The 18287-nt window shown below is 42.0% G+C and overlaps 1 protein-coding gene and 1 pseudogene across 1 annotated transcript in view; one reads left to right on the top strand and one right to left on the bottom strand.

Annotated features, from left to right (window-relative positions):
- The window catches only part of LRP2 (LDL receptor related protein 2), a 130967-nt gene extending 128526 nt beyond the window's left edge, over positions 1 to 2441 (top strand). The window contains exon 79 of the mRNA XM_075430425.1: positions 979 to 2441. Within this exon, the coding sequence (XP_075286540.1) occupies positions 979 to 1140 (162 nt within the window). The 3' untranslated portion in view covers positions 1141 to 2441. The remainder of the gene's footprint in view (positions 1 to 978) is intronic.
- A 3155-nt stretch (positions 2442 to 5596) lies between these two features.
- LOC104329047 (retinol dehydrogenase 7-like) lies at positions 5597 to 13144 on the bottom strand (annotated as a pseudogene).
- Between the last annotated feature and the right edge of the window lie 5143 nt (positions 13145 to 18287).

Raw genomic sequence — 18287 nt, 5'->3', positions numbered from 1 at the left:
AAAACAGCACAAAAATTCCAGACCAGGTCAAGGTGGGACTGAAGTGGTTTTGGGAAATGTTATAAAGTCTAGTGCAGAATGAGGTGTTCAGCAGGCATCCAGCTCAGACAGCACAGCTGCACTGCCCACATCACTGCTTTCCCAGCCTGAGTACTGCAGCCTGCTTCTGCTCCTGATCTCAGATGCTGGTTGCAGCTTGCTGGTGAATTCTGGTACAGCTAAAGGACCCGGTACAAGTGGGAGGCTATTGTACTGCTCTAGGAGTGAAGTCTCTGTTTCTGCCCTCTAAGTCCTGGCTTCAGCACTGCACAAATATTAAATAGCTCTGTGTACTGCGGCCCTGTTTTTTTCAGCCATACAGTTGGATGAGACAGTTCTTTTAAGATGGTGTGCCAGCGGGTGGCATGTGTGCTGGAGGTTTGGGGTTCTACTGACTTGAGCCAGTAATTCCAGCCCATTTCATCTTCCAGTTTAAAATTTCCAGATGAAAGTGACTTAAGTGACTTCCTAAGTGACTTAAGAAGCTCAGTCCCACAGTCACATGACTAACACTAGCTGCCTGTTGTGAAGAACTTAGGTTTCTAATGCTTGAACAAGGTGAGAGGGTGAGTGTTCAGGAAGCCAGGGATTCATTTCCCCAACACTAATGAATGTAACTATTTACAAAGAGTAGTAGAGCCAATGTTATCTACATTCATGTATATGCATATAGACATATCAAGCTACTCCTGACATTAAGCATTAAAATAGAAGTCTCAGTGTGTGGAGTAAGTTTGTAGTAGTGTGTTTACTCAGCTGTACCATCTGAGGTGAAATTAGCATTTAATTTTGTTACAGGTGGTGATTTGCAGAAGTGACTTACACCATGACACTTGACTTCAGCAAAATGCTTGGATATTTATTAAACATTTCTGAAAGTTAAGGTTGGTTGGTTTGTACATTAGAATGTAAACTTGGATTTTATTATTATTGTTTCAGATGGAAAAGGAACAGCAACAGGACACAGAAAATGTTCCTACCCCTTCTCCTTCACTGCCTCCCAAGATTACTCTGAAGAGAGACCAACCATTAGCTTATACAGCAACAGAGGATACATTTAAAGACACCGCCAATCTTGTTAAAGAGGACTCTGTGGTATAACTAGGTAACTGATTTAGAGAAAATTAGACACATCCATTTGCACATGTATTTTTTATAAACAGAAAAGTAAGGTTCACATTCAAATGCTTTATAAAAATATATACATCTCTTAGCCAATGGCTGGAGATGTATGTTGAAACTATGCCTTGTTTTTTGATAAATGCCAATTTCTATTTTTGTGAACAATTATCGTGATGTACTATATGTATATCTTTGCACTGAAGCTGTCTGAAAGTAATGTTATAAATATATTGTACATTTGTAAATTTTTGAAAGATTATCTTGTTTGGTGATGTTGCTAGTAGAAATCTGTATGGAATTGGTCGTATCTTTAGGGATAAATTCATTAGATAAATACTTCAACTAAAAAAGAACCAAACAAGGCAAATATAGGAACATTACTGATTTACAGGATCTTTAGAGTATATATTTATAACAGCACCTTTTAAAAGTTCTACTGGTGCTCTGGGCATCCTTACCACCTATTTTGTATACTACTGTATGGGTGTCTATCTTGTATTAAACAAAAAATGGAAGAGCCAATGCAGCAGCATTGTGCTGAATAGTTACCTGTGCAAAATGTTGTTCATACAATATTTTCACTGCCTGAGATTATAAAAAAATTTCCTCTCAATCCATAAGACACATACTTTTCCTCTAGTTTCCAATTAACACCATTCCATTAGTAGTGTTCTTAAAAAGATCTGATATATTTAGATTTTAGTGCCACAAGTACTTAATTTAATGAGATTTTCTCCTGCTCATCAATGGAATAGCTTTGTTCTTGACTGGAGTCTCTGGAAGTAACTTGTACTATTAAATGAAGTAGCTAGATTTCTATAACAGCTTATTTCCAAATAGCAAAATAGGAAAGATATTGGTTCATTTAAGAAATTATTCAGGTTTTTTAATGTGAAAATTTAATTTTATTGACTATTTATTTCCTGAGGTGGATATTAATAGAAAGGGAAACAATTTCTACTAATGCAGTCTTTGTAGTTATCTGGCTATTTCTATAACCTTCCATCAGAACATACTGCACATCTTATTAGCTTTTCTATTAATTAGCCAAGGTAGTTTCCACAACGAGAACTGTTTGAGGAAACTCTGAGTACCACTGCAGGAACATGTTCTTCTGCATTCCTGGCTAGCTACTCATATAATTTAAAAGTTCCTAAAGTTCTAATCATTGAGACTTCTGATAATTGATTGATCCTATCTGAGTTCTCAAAATATATACCATTTTTAATTAGAATGCTTATAATTACTTTGTAATGTACTTTGATTAGAAAAGTCAACTGGAAAATGCTGCTGAATAAATCTAATAAATGTATTATTTTATCATGTCCTCATTCCATAATTTGTTTCAAGGCTCTATGTACCTTTTTCAGTTGTGGAGACTTCAGTGCACTCTGAGATGAAAACAACAGTGCTTTAGATAAAGTCAAATAAGAATAGTGCTTACTACTTCACACAACTGTCAAAAGTTCTTGATATAACATCACTGACATTGTATCACTGTAAGTGTGAAAACTGCCATGTTACACACATTAGATAAACTGGCCCTTGAAACAGGAAACTCTTATTATGGATTGTAGGAGACTGACTATCAAGGTAGTATGGACATAAGTGACTAAAACCTTAGTTCAATGAATTTTCATATCTAAGTGCTCTAATAGGGAAAATTCCTTAGAACTGGGGACACAGCATACACATTTGTAAGGCTACAAGAAAGGATTTCTTTGAAAGGGAGGTTGCTGTTCTTAAGGAAAGAGTTCACAATGGTTTTTGAAAGAGAGAAGGCAGGGCTAACATTTCCACAAGACTCTCCTCCGGTTGTACCACAAGAAAAAGTAGCATCAGTTTTGTGAATAGTCTTTGGCAGCAGAAAGATTTGGAACCAGTTTTGCAGAAAACTGCTGATATGTCAGCTATGTATCAGAGATACTGTGTTGCCCACCTATAAGAATTTTAATTTTTCAGATGTGGAAGAAAACTATCCCTGGGATACTGTATGGGTAGGTAGTATGTAGATTTGATTGTTTAACATACCTGATGGTGAAGGATTCCTAAGCTTCGCAGAATCACAGAATGGTAGGGGTTGGAAGGGACCTCTGTGGGTCATCTAGTCCAACCCCCCCTGCCAAAGCAGGGTCACCTACAGCAGGTTGCACGGGACCTTGTCCAGGCATGTCTTGAATATCTCCAGAGAAGGAGACTCCACCACCTCCCTGGGCAGCCTGTTCCAGGGCTCCGTCACCCTCAGAGGGAAGAAGTTCTTCCTCATGTTCAGACGGAACTTCCTCTGCTTCAGTTTGTGCCCATTGCCCCTTGTCCTGTCGCTGGGCACCACTGAAAAGACTCTGGCCCCATTCTCCTGACACCCACCCTTGAGATATTTATAAGCATATATTAGGTCCCCTCGCAGCCTTCTCTTCTTCAGGCTGAACAAGCCCAGCTCCCTCAGCCTCTCCTTGTAGGGGAGATGCTCCAGTCCCCTCCTCATCCTCGTAGCCCTCTGCTGGACTCTCTCCAGTAGCTCCTCATCTTTCTTGAACTGGGGAGCCCAGAACTGGACAGAGTACTCCAGATGAGGCCTCACTAGGGCAGTGTAGAGGGGAAGGAGAAGCTCCCTTGACCTGGTGGCCACACTCCTTCTAATGCACCCCAGGATGCCATTGGCCTTCTTGGCAGCCAGGGCACACTGCTGGCTCATGGTTAACCTGTTGTCCACCAGGACACCCAGGTCCCTCTCCACAGAGCTGCTCTCCAGCAGGTCCGCCCCAAGCCTGCACTGATGCATGGGGTTGTTCCTCCCCAGGTGCAGGACCCTGCATTTGCCCTTGTTGAACCTCATCAGGTTCCTCTCTGCCCAACTTTCCAGCCTGTCCAGGTCACGCTGAATGGCAGCACAGCCTTCTGGTGTATCCACCACACCTCCCAGTTTGGTGTCATCAGCAAACTTGCTGAGGATTCAACTGGACCTTTTCCTCTCAGTAGCATACCACAATGTCAAATTTAATGTTTGGTACTTTGTTCAACAGAAGCTTTAGATTCTGTTCAGTACCTTTCTGTAATCTGCCACTACAGGGCTGATAAATTAAACCATTAAGTGTTTTTCACGTACATTGTCTTTACAGCTGTCAGGCCGGACACAGAGAACTATCTCTCTGCAGGTATTATCATGAAATGAAGTAAAATAAATTTATTCTTGAAGCCATTTGCCAGAGAATAGAACCTCAATGAAATACTTAAAGGTTACTAAACACTGTTTACGCTCTGTCCTTTCTTGCGCGTGCACAAACACACACACACCCCCTCTCACACACAGAGAGTGATGAAACTCCTTTTCTTACATTTGGAGTTCTGACCGGCACACGGTATTTTTGAAAGCTTAATTGGATTGGACATTAATGATTAATCACCAGTGCAAGTCTTTAGCAAATAAACCCTTTACCCCTTCAGTTTTAATATCTCTAGGAACATCAGTTTGTGAGCTTCTGGCCAGCAGCTTAACAGATAGAAACGGTGTACAAGAGGCACAGTAATCTCAACTAACATTTTGCCATGCAGAACACACTCTTTGTACAGTCAAACTAATTTGCCAGAGCGTATGATAGTCACCTGTTTCACGTAATGAGTGAAATAATCATCCTTTTAACTTGCAAAGCACACTGAGGATGAAAGGAATGTGAATGCATATTATTTTTAATATTTTCCTCACAAACTATACTAATATTAGGAAGAAAGTTAAAATATAGTTTTGGATACCCTGTTTGGATAGTAAGAGAGTACAATGTAGTTTTCATTTTCCCTGTAATTGCATACCTATAAAATATCTTGTGTTTATCTCTACACAGTTGAATAGTCAGGTGATTAGATGTGGTCAAATACTGCAACTGTAATTTTTGGAATATGTTGCAATAGCTGGGCTTTGTTATTATTTGATTTGGTATCTTCTGTTCAGAAGCTTGTGAAGTTTAGCAACTCCTGAACATGACTATGAGCAAACCCCCCATGAAATAGATGACTAACTACATTCTGTAAGTTATGTATATAAGATATATGTTCTAAAAGGCCATTGTTTGATTTCAAGTTCACTAGCAGCCTATATGTTGATGAAGTCTACTTTAAAAAAAATATTCTTTTAGTGATTTTATTTTTCTTATTTAAAAATGTTTTATTGGGCGAGTAGTATTAACCAGCTTGTAGCTGAGTATTTTATGAATGCAGATTCTATGGAGGTATCATTTCTGCGCATAAAAAATGACCTTCAAAAACATGCTGAATTTGCAAGCCTATCTGCAAACTCAGAAATTCCAGGTAAGGAGGGGTTGAGGGTGGAGGAAGCGTCTTTTGAAAGGAATTTAAGCAGTCTAGTAATGGGCAAAGAAGAGGACGTCTGGTTTTGACAAGATTAATACTTTTTTTCTGCAGAGCTGATACTGGTTTAATACTAAATGTTAATTAGAATTTCAGGAACTGATCTCCCACTAGCTGCTGGAACTGGAAACATACACAGCAGCATGTCAGATAAACAGCTTGGGGCATAGCAGAGAAACAGCCAAAAGAACTTTGCATCCCATCCAGCTCCGTATCATGTCCTGGGGTACTTTGCTATCAGGGCACGTTTCATGCATTTTATGACCTTGGAAATATCAGAGTCATGCAGTCTTTCCACTGATGATCTTTGAGCTTTTATATCTGCAAAGAAGAAAATAAACCTGAAAGCATTTATATACAACATTCTCTGCAAGAGTATACTTTATATTGAAAGGTTTGGCTACAGCTTTAGGCTTGCTTTAAAGTACTGCCTCAAGTACTGGGAGCAGTATAGCTACAGCAGAGCAGAGACCAGAAAGGCTGCAGAACACCCAAAAGCCTGGTAAACAGAAGCCTCTGTGGCCCATATTGTGAGCCAGCTTTTCCCTACAGTCAGAGCAGTGTGACACAGCACAACTTTTCAGGTATTAGTAAGCCATATACTTAGCATATCGTCATAGCAATTAACTCCCCCTGGGCATTCTACCTCTAAGTATGGACGGACTAAGGATGGTAGCATGACATCACATCTCACCAATCTCAGATGGGAACTGATAGCACAGGCCTCATCTAACATACACATAGTCCAGAACAGTCAGCAATGGGCTCTTAATGAACATTAATAAAATCCAGCAAATGTTCAAGAAAACACAGTTTGGTTCAGGTTGGAAGGGACCTCTGATCCAACCACTCTGCTCAAGCTGGGTCACCTAGACCAGGTTGCCCAGGACCGTGTCCAGACAGCTTCTGAGTATCTCCAAAGATGGAGACTCTACAACCTCCCTGGGCAACCTGTGCCAGCGCTCAGTCACCCTCACAGTAATAATGGGTTTCCTGACGTTCAGCTGGAACATCATGTGTTTCAGTGTGTGCCCATTGCCTCAGGTCCTGTCCCTGGGCACCACTGAAAAAAGCCTGGCTCTGTTGTCTTTACCCTTCAGGTATTTATACACGTTGATAATATCCCTCCTGAGCTTTCATACAGTCCTATTTCTACTTACATTCAACAAAGTATTGTTCTTCATAGGTGTCCCTGATCTTAGGAGTCAGTCTGTTCCAAAGTCTTAAGAGGTCTCTCTCCATGACATCTGAATTAGCTCATCCTGCCTTAAAGAAACCATGTTCAATAACACTTACTTTCACTCCAAAATGCTGCGTCTCCATCCCAGAAGAAGAAAATCCCCAAACCATCCCTGACCACCCAATAATGTCATAACTATTAAACACAAGTTGAAAATTTGTCACATAAATGAATATTTGAGACTGATTCTTATCGTCAAATGTCAGAATAATTTTGAGATGTTCAAATTACCTTCATAGCAATGTACCTGTCCTGTAAAGGTGCAGCAGGAAATTAACTTTGAGGAAAAAAAGCAGTGTCAGGTAGATTCACAAGCATTCTGTGTGGTTTGTGTTGGACTGGTGCAAAGGATGCAGCAGCCAGCTGCATCTTGGCCACGTGTTATCAAACTAAAACTTTTGACTATTTCAAATACTGTTGTATCATTTCAGCTTCCAGCAGAAACAGATTATTAAAGTGTCTGGGAAAAGGAGAAGTGAGCAAAAATTTTCACTTGGGTTAGAACCTTATTCTGTATTGTATGGTTAAATGGCTACGGTTAAGTGTTTAAATTTTGTGCAATAAAGTTTAGTGTATCTTGTAGCGTGGTTCCCTCTATATAATTTTGAGTTGCAATGCAGCTGCTTTGGGAGGAAAATGGTCTCTGTCTTGCTGGACAGCTCAAAAGACCCAGGCAGCTACCTTCCAAAGTGTACGAAGGAATGGACCACGTGTACATTACCCAGTAGTTTACATTATATTTCCTTGGGGCATATACTTTATGTAAGCATTCGTAATGGTTTGCAAACAGCTTTGCTAGTCCATGTGAAGTCTTCACTCGCTGGTCTAGGCCTTAGCCTTCTTAAGCTGTACAACACAACTGGCTTTAGTGAAGGGTGCTCAGCTGAATTTTCTGAAGTTACGAGTACCTTTGGTAATGTGGTTGCTGCCTGGAATTGCCCAGCTCAGATTGTTGTGGAGCATTACAGCAAAATAAAATGGGTTGTAAATGTACAAGTACAACTAAGTACAACTTGCCCAGGAAACTCTGGGTGTCTGACCAGGCTATGCTGTTGATTTACTTTCATGAACGCAGTGGATTCACGTGCCTGAAAGCTGCATGCTAGCCATTTGTCCAGGATATGAAAATTTTTCCCAGTGCAGTTTCCTGGTGGATCTGTTCATAGTACTGGAGACTGAAAACCCAAACAAGTGACCAACATCCTCTTATTTTCCTTTCCCCCTTTAGGCAAGATTTCCAGAGGGAAAAAAAGAGAGGCAAACATATAGTCACCCTTCCTCGGCACAATAGAGTATGTTCTTGGATTCATGCACGTATTTCTAGCTACTCACTAAGATGTCAGAAAAAGCTTCCATGCCCCACTTGGACAGGCTGTAGCCAACCCCTACAAAAGCCATGAGGCCTTTGGCATTAGTTAGATTGACTCCTCTTCCCTCAGCTTTTTTCAGAAGTGGCAGAAGCTTGAGCATGATTTCAGTCAATCCTAGCAGACTAACATCCAGCACTGAGTGGAAGTCTTCAGTCCTCAGCCAGTCGGTAGGCACTATGGGTACTGTTCCTTCAGCATTGCTCACCAAGCCCAAAAGCCCTAAGAGGATTTAAAAAAACATTTATTTGTCAATATCTTACCCTAGAGTTTCATATGTAGCATTGGGGACCAAGTACACAGTCTGCAAAAACTTCAGTGAGGTGAATACAGTTGTCTGGGATTTGCTTGGCAAAATTTGCTGAAGGCCTTAGGCAATGACTCTAAAAGAGCATGGTAAAGTATTAAAGGAAAACTATTTTGCTTGGAGATATGGGTCACCATACTGGGCTTTATTATCTAGATCTTGTCAAGTATGTGGTCTTCTAATACGCACTTACATTTTTCTGAAAATCAAACAGTGCACATAGAAGTTGAGAGAATGATTTTTCTAGGTTGGGGTCTAAAGGTCTGAACCAGATTTGGAATTAGCCAATGCTTCTAAAAATATTAGCTTAACCCTGTGTATTGATAATACTGCTTTACTACCTTATGAATTACTTGAGGAACTTTAGATAAATAGTGACGCTTCCAAGAGTTTGTTGAGGACAGCCTGCGCCTGAGAGGCCGAAAGTCCAGCACTCAGCTCCATAAAGAGTTTCTCACACTGAGGTGACAGTATTAGCACTGGTTACCCCAGCCGAGATCGCGTGACTTTCCACAAGCTGGAGCAGGGACTTGCCGGAGGAGGTAAGTGCTAATAATTATGTTGTCCCTGCCCTCAGTCGCTACATTCAAGAATGGTCTGGAACTGTCTTGATAAGGCCAACAGTGTTTTACAAGCTTTGAGGAAAAAGTACTACTGGTAGAAGATACATGTTTTGCTGTTGTAGCTAGTTAATTAATTAACGAGCCTATTGAATGTTTGGTATAACGGTGTGTTATAGCTGGTAGTTGCAGTGCTATGATCCCCTTTGGTGGCCCTCAACAATGTCCAGTCTGAGCTATCAGCGCTAAGAAACATGTATTGCCACAGCTGACATATGTACCACGCAGATCTTTTTATCACCCTTTGCCAAAGACAATACTTGAATCTTTTTTTTTTTTTAATTCCACTTATAGGTGTCCAAAGCCAAACCTTTCCTCTTTTAGACAGGTGTCCAGAGGTGGATGATAGCAGTAGTGAGAGCTACCCTGTATAACAACTCTAAGAAAACTGGCTGAGATGGCAAGTGCTTAGCTGCTAGTCAGTGCAATTTTTGTGTGCATTGCAAAACTCTGACTCACTCAGCCATGCAAAAACACTCTTCTGCTTACTAGAGGAGGGCTAAGACGTCCTGCACCAGCCATTTTCATTTGGGTTGGCTGGTTTTATTGTCAAGAAAGTTCTTTCTGATACTGATATGCCTTCCCCCCACTAAGATTCTTCAACTGCACCAAAAAAAGTCTGAAAAACACACCAGGGAATGATCTGGTTTCAATAGACCAAGCGACTAGATTTTTAGGAACCCTGTTGGTGACAGCGAGGGGAAGCCCAAAAGCATTGCTGGAGAGAATCTCTTTGAACAGAGAAGAGACAGAACTGAAGAATGAATGTGTTTATCAGTAAGATGAAAAATGCCTCTGTGGAGAGTGGAGAGGCACCAGAACTCTTAGCTAGACCAGGTTTGGTTAGATTGAATATTTTTTCTGGGAAATCACCTTGCCACTTACCCTTGCCAGCCATCTCTTCAGTCACAAATATCACAGCCCTGGTAATGCTGTTGGAATCATCTAATTTCAGGTTGACCGTCTTCAGTGAGAGTGAGGAGCATGACCTTGGCCTCCTTTTTCTGTGGCATGTGCAGTAACGGCACAAAATCCACTTTTGTCAAGCCATTTAGCCAGTGAGTTTCCAAGTCTGGTGTCACAGCCTGTTATGAAGACATGCTTTCCACTCAGTTTTCTCGCTCTGTGACTGTCTCTGATGAGCCAGTAAATGACAAGAGAAAGAATGGAAGCCAAAATTGCTACGTGCAGTGAGTCTGAAAGTAAGAGCAAATAAGTTAATGATCTAGAAATGCAATGAAGCAGATGTGCTTAGCCAGCCCCCCAGCTTCCTCAGACACAGTTCCCGTAAGGGGCTTTGTTTCTAGTTGCAACCCTTCCAGGGCACTGTAAGTTAGGGGAGAGCAGGGGTGGAAGCTTTGGCACAATGTGATTGGGATCCGTGAATAATATGTGCCTTGGCAAAACCTTCCCTACCCTCCTTTTCAATAGATTTCCACTGTTTTCAAGCTTTGCTGACCAATCTTTCTGGTCAGCCCTGTTCTTTCAGGAGGATGTTTCGGACTGAAAGGAATGATTGCGTCAGTTCTCATGGTCTGGGCTTTTTTGTGGACACTGGTGATTATTTGTGCTAATACTGGAGAGAGGAATTCCTCTGGGAAGAAGGACGATTCTCTTTGACCGCCTGTACGATGCCACCCAGGCTGCTCTTCTGATCTGTAGTATGGAAGCACAGCAACCTCAAGGACAGCCAGAAAAGCCTAAACTGTAGTGGTGGGTCTGATGACTAATTTATTGTGTGATGGCGAGTGATCTGCTCTCTGTCCTTTAGACAAGGTAGACTTTGCGGCAGTGCCTGAGTCTTCTGTCTCCTTCCTCCTTGCCTGTTTAGCACTGATAAATATAGAATATATTCTATAGCAAGTGTATTTGTATAAAGAAATGTGGAAATGCATAGAGATGTTGCCCTCAAAAAACAAACAAACAAAAGAAAGCACTGAGGAAACAAGGTTTCCTAACTCTGTTGGGGAGGATACTGTTTGCTTATCACAAAAATTTTTGATAAAAGTGGAAAAGAGTTCTTGCCATCTAAAATCTTCATGAGTGATTACTGTTTTTCTATTTGTATTTTTGATTTGTGTAAGAATTAAACCCAAATAATTCACTAAAGCAAATATTTATGGGAAGGCTGGTAAGCACTTTCCAGACATCCTGTTAAAGAGAAACTTTTTTATGGGTGCTAAGAACTCACCTAGGCTCTAGCTACCTACATATGTATAGAGGTGAAGACGTCTGGCCTGTAAAATGTGATTGTATTCAAAGAATGAAGTGATACTTTAAAAAAAAGGAATTTGTGATAATTTTTACATCCTGAAAGTACTTGAAGAGGAAGCGGTCTGTCTTCTCTAACTCATAGCTGTCTGAAGTTAAGCATTCATTTGGCTGATTCTTGTGTAACATCCTTGTTATCTTAAGATGTGAATATTCGAGGATGCCCAGTGTATTAGGCCTGGTTGCTAGAGCCTGTCTAGTGTTTTTGTTCCTACTGAGTTCACGGAGTGATTTGGATTTATTCTCATTCTAACTTTTTCTGTCTCCTCACCAAGTAGGAATGCAAGGAATCTCAGAATCTGATAGCGAATGAATGTTGAACACTCATTAAACAATTAAATCAGTCACATAGCTGATAAATGATAACAAGTTACAACATTCTTCGCCACTTAATAATCTTATTTTGTATAGTTGGGTGCCTCAGTAGTCATCAATACGGAGTTCTGAGCTACTGGTTAATGCTCTCTGAGTTTAAAAGGTTAAGCAAATATATACAGATAAGAATTCGCTTCTCCTTCCACCAAGTTTGACATGGGCTGCTTCTCCTTCCACTGCAATCTACAGGGAGGCTCCCACCAAACTTTCTGCGTGCTAGATCGGTCCCTGGGCTGCACTGGTTATTTTAGCAGCCCATCTCACTGTTGTTTGGAGGCTGATGTATTCGGTTCTCTAGTTCAGGTACTTCACTTAGATACTTGGCTTTTTTTGCTCTGAATGTCCCTGTTAAGTCTGACAAGGATTGCAGTGTTCCTGAGTGTGTGCACTTTGGAATCATCTTTGTAATGTTTCACTGAGTTGGTGACATTTATTTTCTGAGGGGACTCACAGAGTGTGCTCTGACAAAGGGCCATTAAAACCATGTGAAAGAGCCCAAGAGAATTCAGGCTTCTCTGCTGTAAAATCAAGTCTGAAAACAGGATGTTGCAGCAGCCGATCACAGACACCCCCAGTCCACTTGCGACGATGTGCCAGGCAATGACATTTCCTTTGACTGCTGATTTAGAATTTGGAGCCGAGCTAGACACAGAGAGAGGAGTTGCCACCAGCAGGCTCTTGTCACCCCATGCCAATGAATTTCAGCAAGCTAGTGCTGTGATATATCATTTTAGGACTCAATTCACCTTTTTCCCAGTACAAAAGTGAATGAAATAAAAGATTTGGGGAAAAATTTAACCTAATTGGAAACAGGAGCTGTAAATCACATCTTCCTTCCTTGGCCGTGCTGTAGAGAGGAAGCAGTGGGCAGTGAGCTTGCACTACTGGAAAACAGGTTAAATTTTGAACTGGGCTCTGTGGAGAAGTACTGGAGTGTCTGCACAGGATGCCTGCTTGGCTCCTGTAAGAGAAACATCTGGGACTGCTCTGGTTAGTGTTAGTCCCTGTGTTTAGGTAGCAATAATTTGCACAGAAGCACTGTAAGGGAAGGGGCCCTAGGGGTGACAGCTGAGAGGGCAGTGCTGTGTGCGGAGCCTCTGCTGCTCCTCTCTCCCCTATCAGCCCTGGGCCAGTGGTCCAGAGCCTATAATCCCTGATCGCCTCGCTCTCCCCAAGTACCAGTGCTCCTTCTCTGATAACATGTGGACATTTGGTGCTGAGCACCATGGCGAGTTTTGCTCTGCTGGAGCCTTCTGCAGGTGTTTATTCTGCTAGATGACATCATTGCTGCTGGAAGGAGTCTGGGGTCAGAATCAAAGGAAAGAGTTAAAGTTTTCTTCCAAGAAAATTGTATAGTTCTGTGAATGTACAATGTTATGCAAAATATTTCTTGCTTGATAATTGTGGAGCACTAAAAAACCTACTTGTCTTTCAGGGGCATATCGATTTTGAAATAGCTGCCTGGAGTGGCAAAGAGCGTGTGTCCAGAGAAAATGTCAGCATGGTATTTCAAGAGTATTGCTAGATCTTCATAAATATGAATTCTGATTACTAATGTAGCCAGTAAATAGCTAAGGGCAAATTCTACTTTCCATTAAAACTTTGTTATTTGCCTGGCAGATTGAGAACTCTTGGGACAGAGCTTGGCTTCTAATGCCCAGACAAGTGCCACTATAAAAGCAATTGATTTTAGAGAAAAGCAGCATGACTACACCAAGAGCCCTGTAAGATCCTCAGATGACTGCAAAATGCAGCATCTCTCTGCTTCTCTGCACTGAAGGAAACGGAAGCACGTAGACCATACTGAAGAGAGGTGTTACTGTTTTACTCCCACAGCAAGTTTGCTTTGGTAGTCGTGCCCAAGAACCTCAGGTCAGGGTGAGGTTTGGGGTCTGGGTGTGCTTTGGATTCCTTCACTGCTGCTGTGCTGGCAGTGCAAACCTCCTGCAGTCAGTGCTCTGCAATGGGTTGGAGCGACCTGCCAGGCACGCTGAGGAAGGACTGCTGAGGGGAAATTTAGGGACTGGGGTTCTTCAGATACAGCACTCTTGTAGCACTCAGTGGAGGGTTTGGATTTATCAGACAACACCCTGACAGATCACCCAACAGCTCTCCAGAGTCTAGGAACTACAAAGTTTACATACTGCCAGAGCTACAAAACCCCTGGCCTTCACTTCATAAATTGAACATATATGCAGGCACAAACACATCGCATCTCCCACTCTTAGGTGAGCTATTCCTGCAAGTGCTGGACTTCGCACTTTTGTTTAATGGAAAAGGAGTGATTTTTCATATGCTGTGTAAAAATGTCAGTGTGATAATTCAGCTTGGTGGTCAACAGATAAGATCTTCCTTAATATGTCACCTTAAAAGAAATATATTTCCAAACTCTCCTACTCTGCATTTTGCAGGGAGATGAATGTAGTCTGGTACAATGGGGCCTGATTTCTTGGCATGATTGTGTCTTTCCTTGTATGGTTTGCACTTCAGATTTTTAACACAGCATCAGTAAAATACACAGGAAAATAAAACCCTGTAAACTCTTAGGCAACTGACTCAGTAATTCAAAATAAACAAGTAGAGAAAGATTACACATGTTGGGAAGAACGTTTCTGAGTTAGCATTTTACTCAGAAGGTGTAGGTGCTTAAATAAACAACAATTGTTAAAATCACTCTAGAAAGGAAGGGACTGCATGTTCTCTTGTCTGTGCACTCAAAAACAAATGCTTAATTTATTCTCTTAGCTACTCTGCAAATGCCTATAATGGGTACTGCTCACTGTAACGACAGACACGAGTTCTGTTTCTGTGCCATTATTCACGTTCTGGGGAGGCATCTGCAAGCTCAGTCTTTAGCTCCAGGTGCTCCTGAATTGCCTTCATCAGTTATTTCCAGTGTCAGAACATAGAAACAGCCCGAGTCAAACTCGTAAGCTTGTGCACCAAGGCCTGCATGGTGATAGTTTCCAAAAAAATCTCACTGTAAGTTCTGTGTCTGGTAGTGCTTTCTGATGGCTGTACATTGGCTGACAAGCACAGCTCCTCTCCCTGCTGTTGATAATGACTTGTGCTGTGATGCTTCTACCTTAGGGACTTACTTGGTATTAATCTTCTGTATATGCTCCATACCTGCTTATCCTACCTATGTTGTGTAAGCATTGCTGGCTATATACAGTCATCTACAGACCCTGGAGGACTGTCAAGATTTATTAGGGAGAACCAATCTACTCAGCTGGGAAGGACGGGTCTGTGCTTTGTCTTGAAACCAGCAGGCGACTTTCCATTGATTTAACAGAGCTTTGTTCAGACCCCAACCTTTTCTCCTGCATGTGAGCGAATTATCATTGGTGTGACTTAATCTTTTAAGATACATCCTTGTGTGTGAAAACTTTCAGGGATGAAATTATTTTTTCTAATATAAGGTAAGCTTTTTGATACTAGAAACAAATCAATTGTCTGAGTAACTAAGCAGTGTTTTTAAAAGCTCGAATTCTACAAACTGTGCAAACAGAAGCTCTACAGTTTGCATGGGAAAAGACACGAAGATACGACTGCTCGGCTGCTTGTTTGCTCCCTGGCGCAGGGTCTGCCAGGCACTTCTGATGCAGCTCTGAGTGCTGTTGTGTAAGTGTGTGAGCAGAACTCCTTTCCGCACTCTTCACGCCTCCCCATTCACAGCGCTGTGTGGTGCCGGGTGCTGCAGGAGGTCAGGAGGCTTGGGCAAAGAGCGTTCTCAACAGCATAATGAATGAATACGCTTTTTATGAAAACTAATTTGAAACTAACAGAATGAGAAGGAAATTAGAACTGCGGAAATGAAGCAAGATGGTAGGAAGGTCCTACACCTGGGTCAGGGCATCCTCGGTATCAATACAGGCTGGGGGATGATGTGATTGTGAGCAGCCCTGTGGAGAAGGACTTGGGGGTACTGATGGATGGCACAAGCCTGGCAGAACTGCCTGCTGCGCCTGCCTAGTCCTGACTGGCCTGAGTCAAACCACAGGCTCTGCACTCCACCAGCACGCAAAGCCCATCACGGGGGAACATTTCTCCAGTAGCGTCAGGTCAGTAGTCTTGCTGTTGTAAGTAAAAATCCTTTGCCACACAAACTTCGGAAAGAAAAAGGTAAAAGGAGTTTATCTACTGTTGACATGTTTTCTCAAAAAACTGCTTTAGAACTGTAGAAAATAATTTCAGAAAGCTGAATAGATCCTGCTTAGCATCTTGCAAAACACTGAAATGGGGAATTTTTCCAGTAAGTTCCCTTTCTCACAGGGGCTCCTCTGACTTGCTCAGAGCACAGCATGCAAGGAAGCATAACGGAAGAGAAACCACCTAAGCAAAATGTGAACTCCATATGCAGCTTTCCGTCCGGGAGCTTGGCACGAGACCATCTTTCATCTGCAGAAAGCAGCATTTGACTGTCTGATTTCCCATTGACTCCTTAGATGTACTTCATAATGACATCCCTGACTCCTAGAAAAGATGTGGAAAAATTACTCTGCTTGAAGCATAACATTGGGGAAGGAAAGTTCGTTCTTAAGTGAAAAGCAAGAAGCTAAGGTTATTCCTGCTGGACAGTGGAGGTTTTGAAGTGCACCTTTGTGTGCTGGCTCTAAGAAGCTAAGTGAAGCCAGGTGCTGTGGGTGCTGTGCCCCAGGACGTTCTGACCTTGTGGAAGTCATGGGTCTTCTCCTGAACAAGTTCCTTCTACTCCCTAAAAACACATGTCTATATATTCACCTGCCTTATACAGCCTTGAGAGTAGGACAGGTTTTGATAGCCATAGCAGAGCACACTGTGGTTTGCTCATTTCCAAAAGTCACTGGTTTTACTGCTGGCGTCTGAGTAAACGAGGCGTCTGGTTCCAGGAGAGAAAATGCCAGCATCTTCTAGCCCTCCATACACTGAGAAGTAATACATTGAGCAGCTGATATTTTTCCTGTATTTCTAATTTAAATAATGTATTTGTAGCTAGTGTGCCCCATCCCAAATTCTGTTTGCATTTTCCTTTAAATGTTAACCTTTGCAGTGCTAGCGTCTTGCAGCAGCTGACTGTATACTTGTGGTCTGACAGGGACTGAATTAAACCAGCCAAAATGTAATTTCTAAAGATAAAGGTCAGAGTAGGTGGTGTCATTTCATACTTATTTTGTTTCCCTAATCACTCTTGGCTGACTGATCTTGGTGGTGGAAAAACGCGCTTTAGCTTCTAGAAAGGCTCTGTGTGAAGTGACTCCAGGGCTGTCTGCTGCCTTCAGATGATGAGTTTCACACCCTGCTGTGAAAGGGCCAAGGATTTAACTGACTGGGATGGATGGATCTCTTGCCTGGAAAGCTAGCAGCTCATCCAGATTGGGACAAGGAAGCTACTACCTCACCAGACAGCTACACAGCAGCCTTCAGTTTAAATGTTAAATAAAGAAAACTTCTTTTTCTGTCACTTTTATTGACAGAAAGTTGGTTTTAAAATAAAATGTACTACAGGAGTGCCATCACTACCTCAGTAAGAGTAGCCAGCAGAGAGGTATTCACCTCAAAACTGCTCTAGAAGGAACAGCTTTTTCAGATCACTGAGAGATAAATTCAATGTCCCCGCTAAAGCCTACACATAAACTGCACTGAGAAAAGTAGAACTGATATTTTGCATGCTCAAAAGAAACTAAATTGAAAACCAGCGGTGTTTGGATAGCCACCAGGTAACCTGCTCTTTAGCCTGATCACATCACAGCAAATTCACCAGCAAGAGGAAAGCATTTGTTTCATCGCTGAGTAGTTTCCATGGCAGTGGCAAATGGCTTCCCGAGCAGTGCACAGTTACAGACTTGACCTAGGGTCTCTGCAGTTCTCAAGCACTTTGCCATGACTACCTCCAGTGGAGCTGGGTCTTAACAGGCACTTGTGTTAGGAGTTGAACAAGAGCAGCACCTCTCCATGGGGATTACTCAGCATCTCACAAAACACAGGGCTATTATTTTTATGCCAAAAAATAGCTCCCAGACTTGAAGTCTTGCAAGCTCATAATTTCATTTTTTTTAATAAACAACATATCTCTTCACTACCTTAATTGCAGATATTGGGCCCCTGTAATTGCATCCACAGTCTACATTTGTAGCTATGGATCCTTTGTAACAGAGGGGTACATCTGGACTTTCAAGATCCTCAAGATTTAGCATGCTGACCAGGAAAATGCCTCACCTAAGCCTTGCCCAGTCCTGTGAGTGGGAAGGGGTGTGATTCCCAACCAGCTTAACGAGTCGGGCACTTTATTTTGCTTGCTTTCCAGTTAGGATTGTACCAAAGAATGGCAACCACAGTTTCCTTGACTTTAAAAGAGAATACGGGTGACTGCTAAAGAAAGCAGTATCAGGAAGAGGATTTTCTGCCCTCCTTCCCAGTTTATATTGCAAGAGTTCACTTCTCCCAGAGGAAGGCCCTGTTTCCATTCCGTGCTCTGCCTGAGATGTCCAAACTTTGCCTGCAGTAGGGACTTCCCTATTTTCCTGGGATATTTTTGTTTTATGGATCTTTGTGAAAACTGGAGCCTTCAGGGATTCTCAAACTGAGCACCTTAAAGGTGAAGG

Source organism: Opisthocomus hoazin, chromosome 9, assembly GCF_030867145.1.
Source record: "Opisthocomus hoazin isolate bOpiHoa1 chromosome 9, bOpiHoa1.hap1, whole genome shotgun sequence".
NCBI lineage: Eukaryota > Metazoa > Chordata > Aves > Opisthocomiformes > Opisthocomidae > Opisthocomus > Opisthocomus hoazin.
This window is presented reverse-complemented; position numbering and strand designations above follow the sequence as displayed.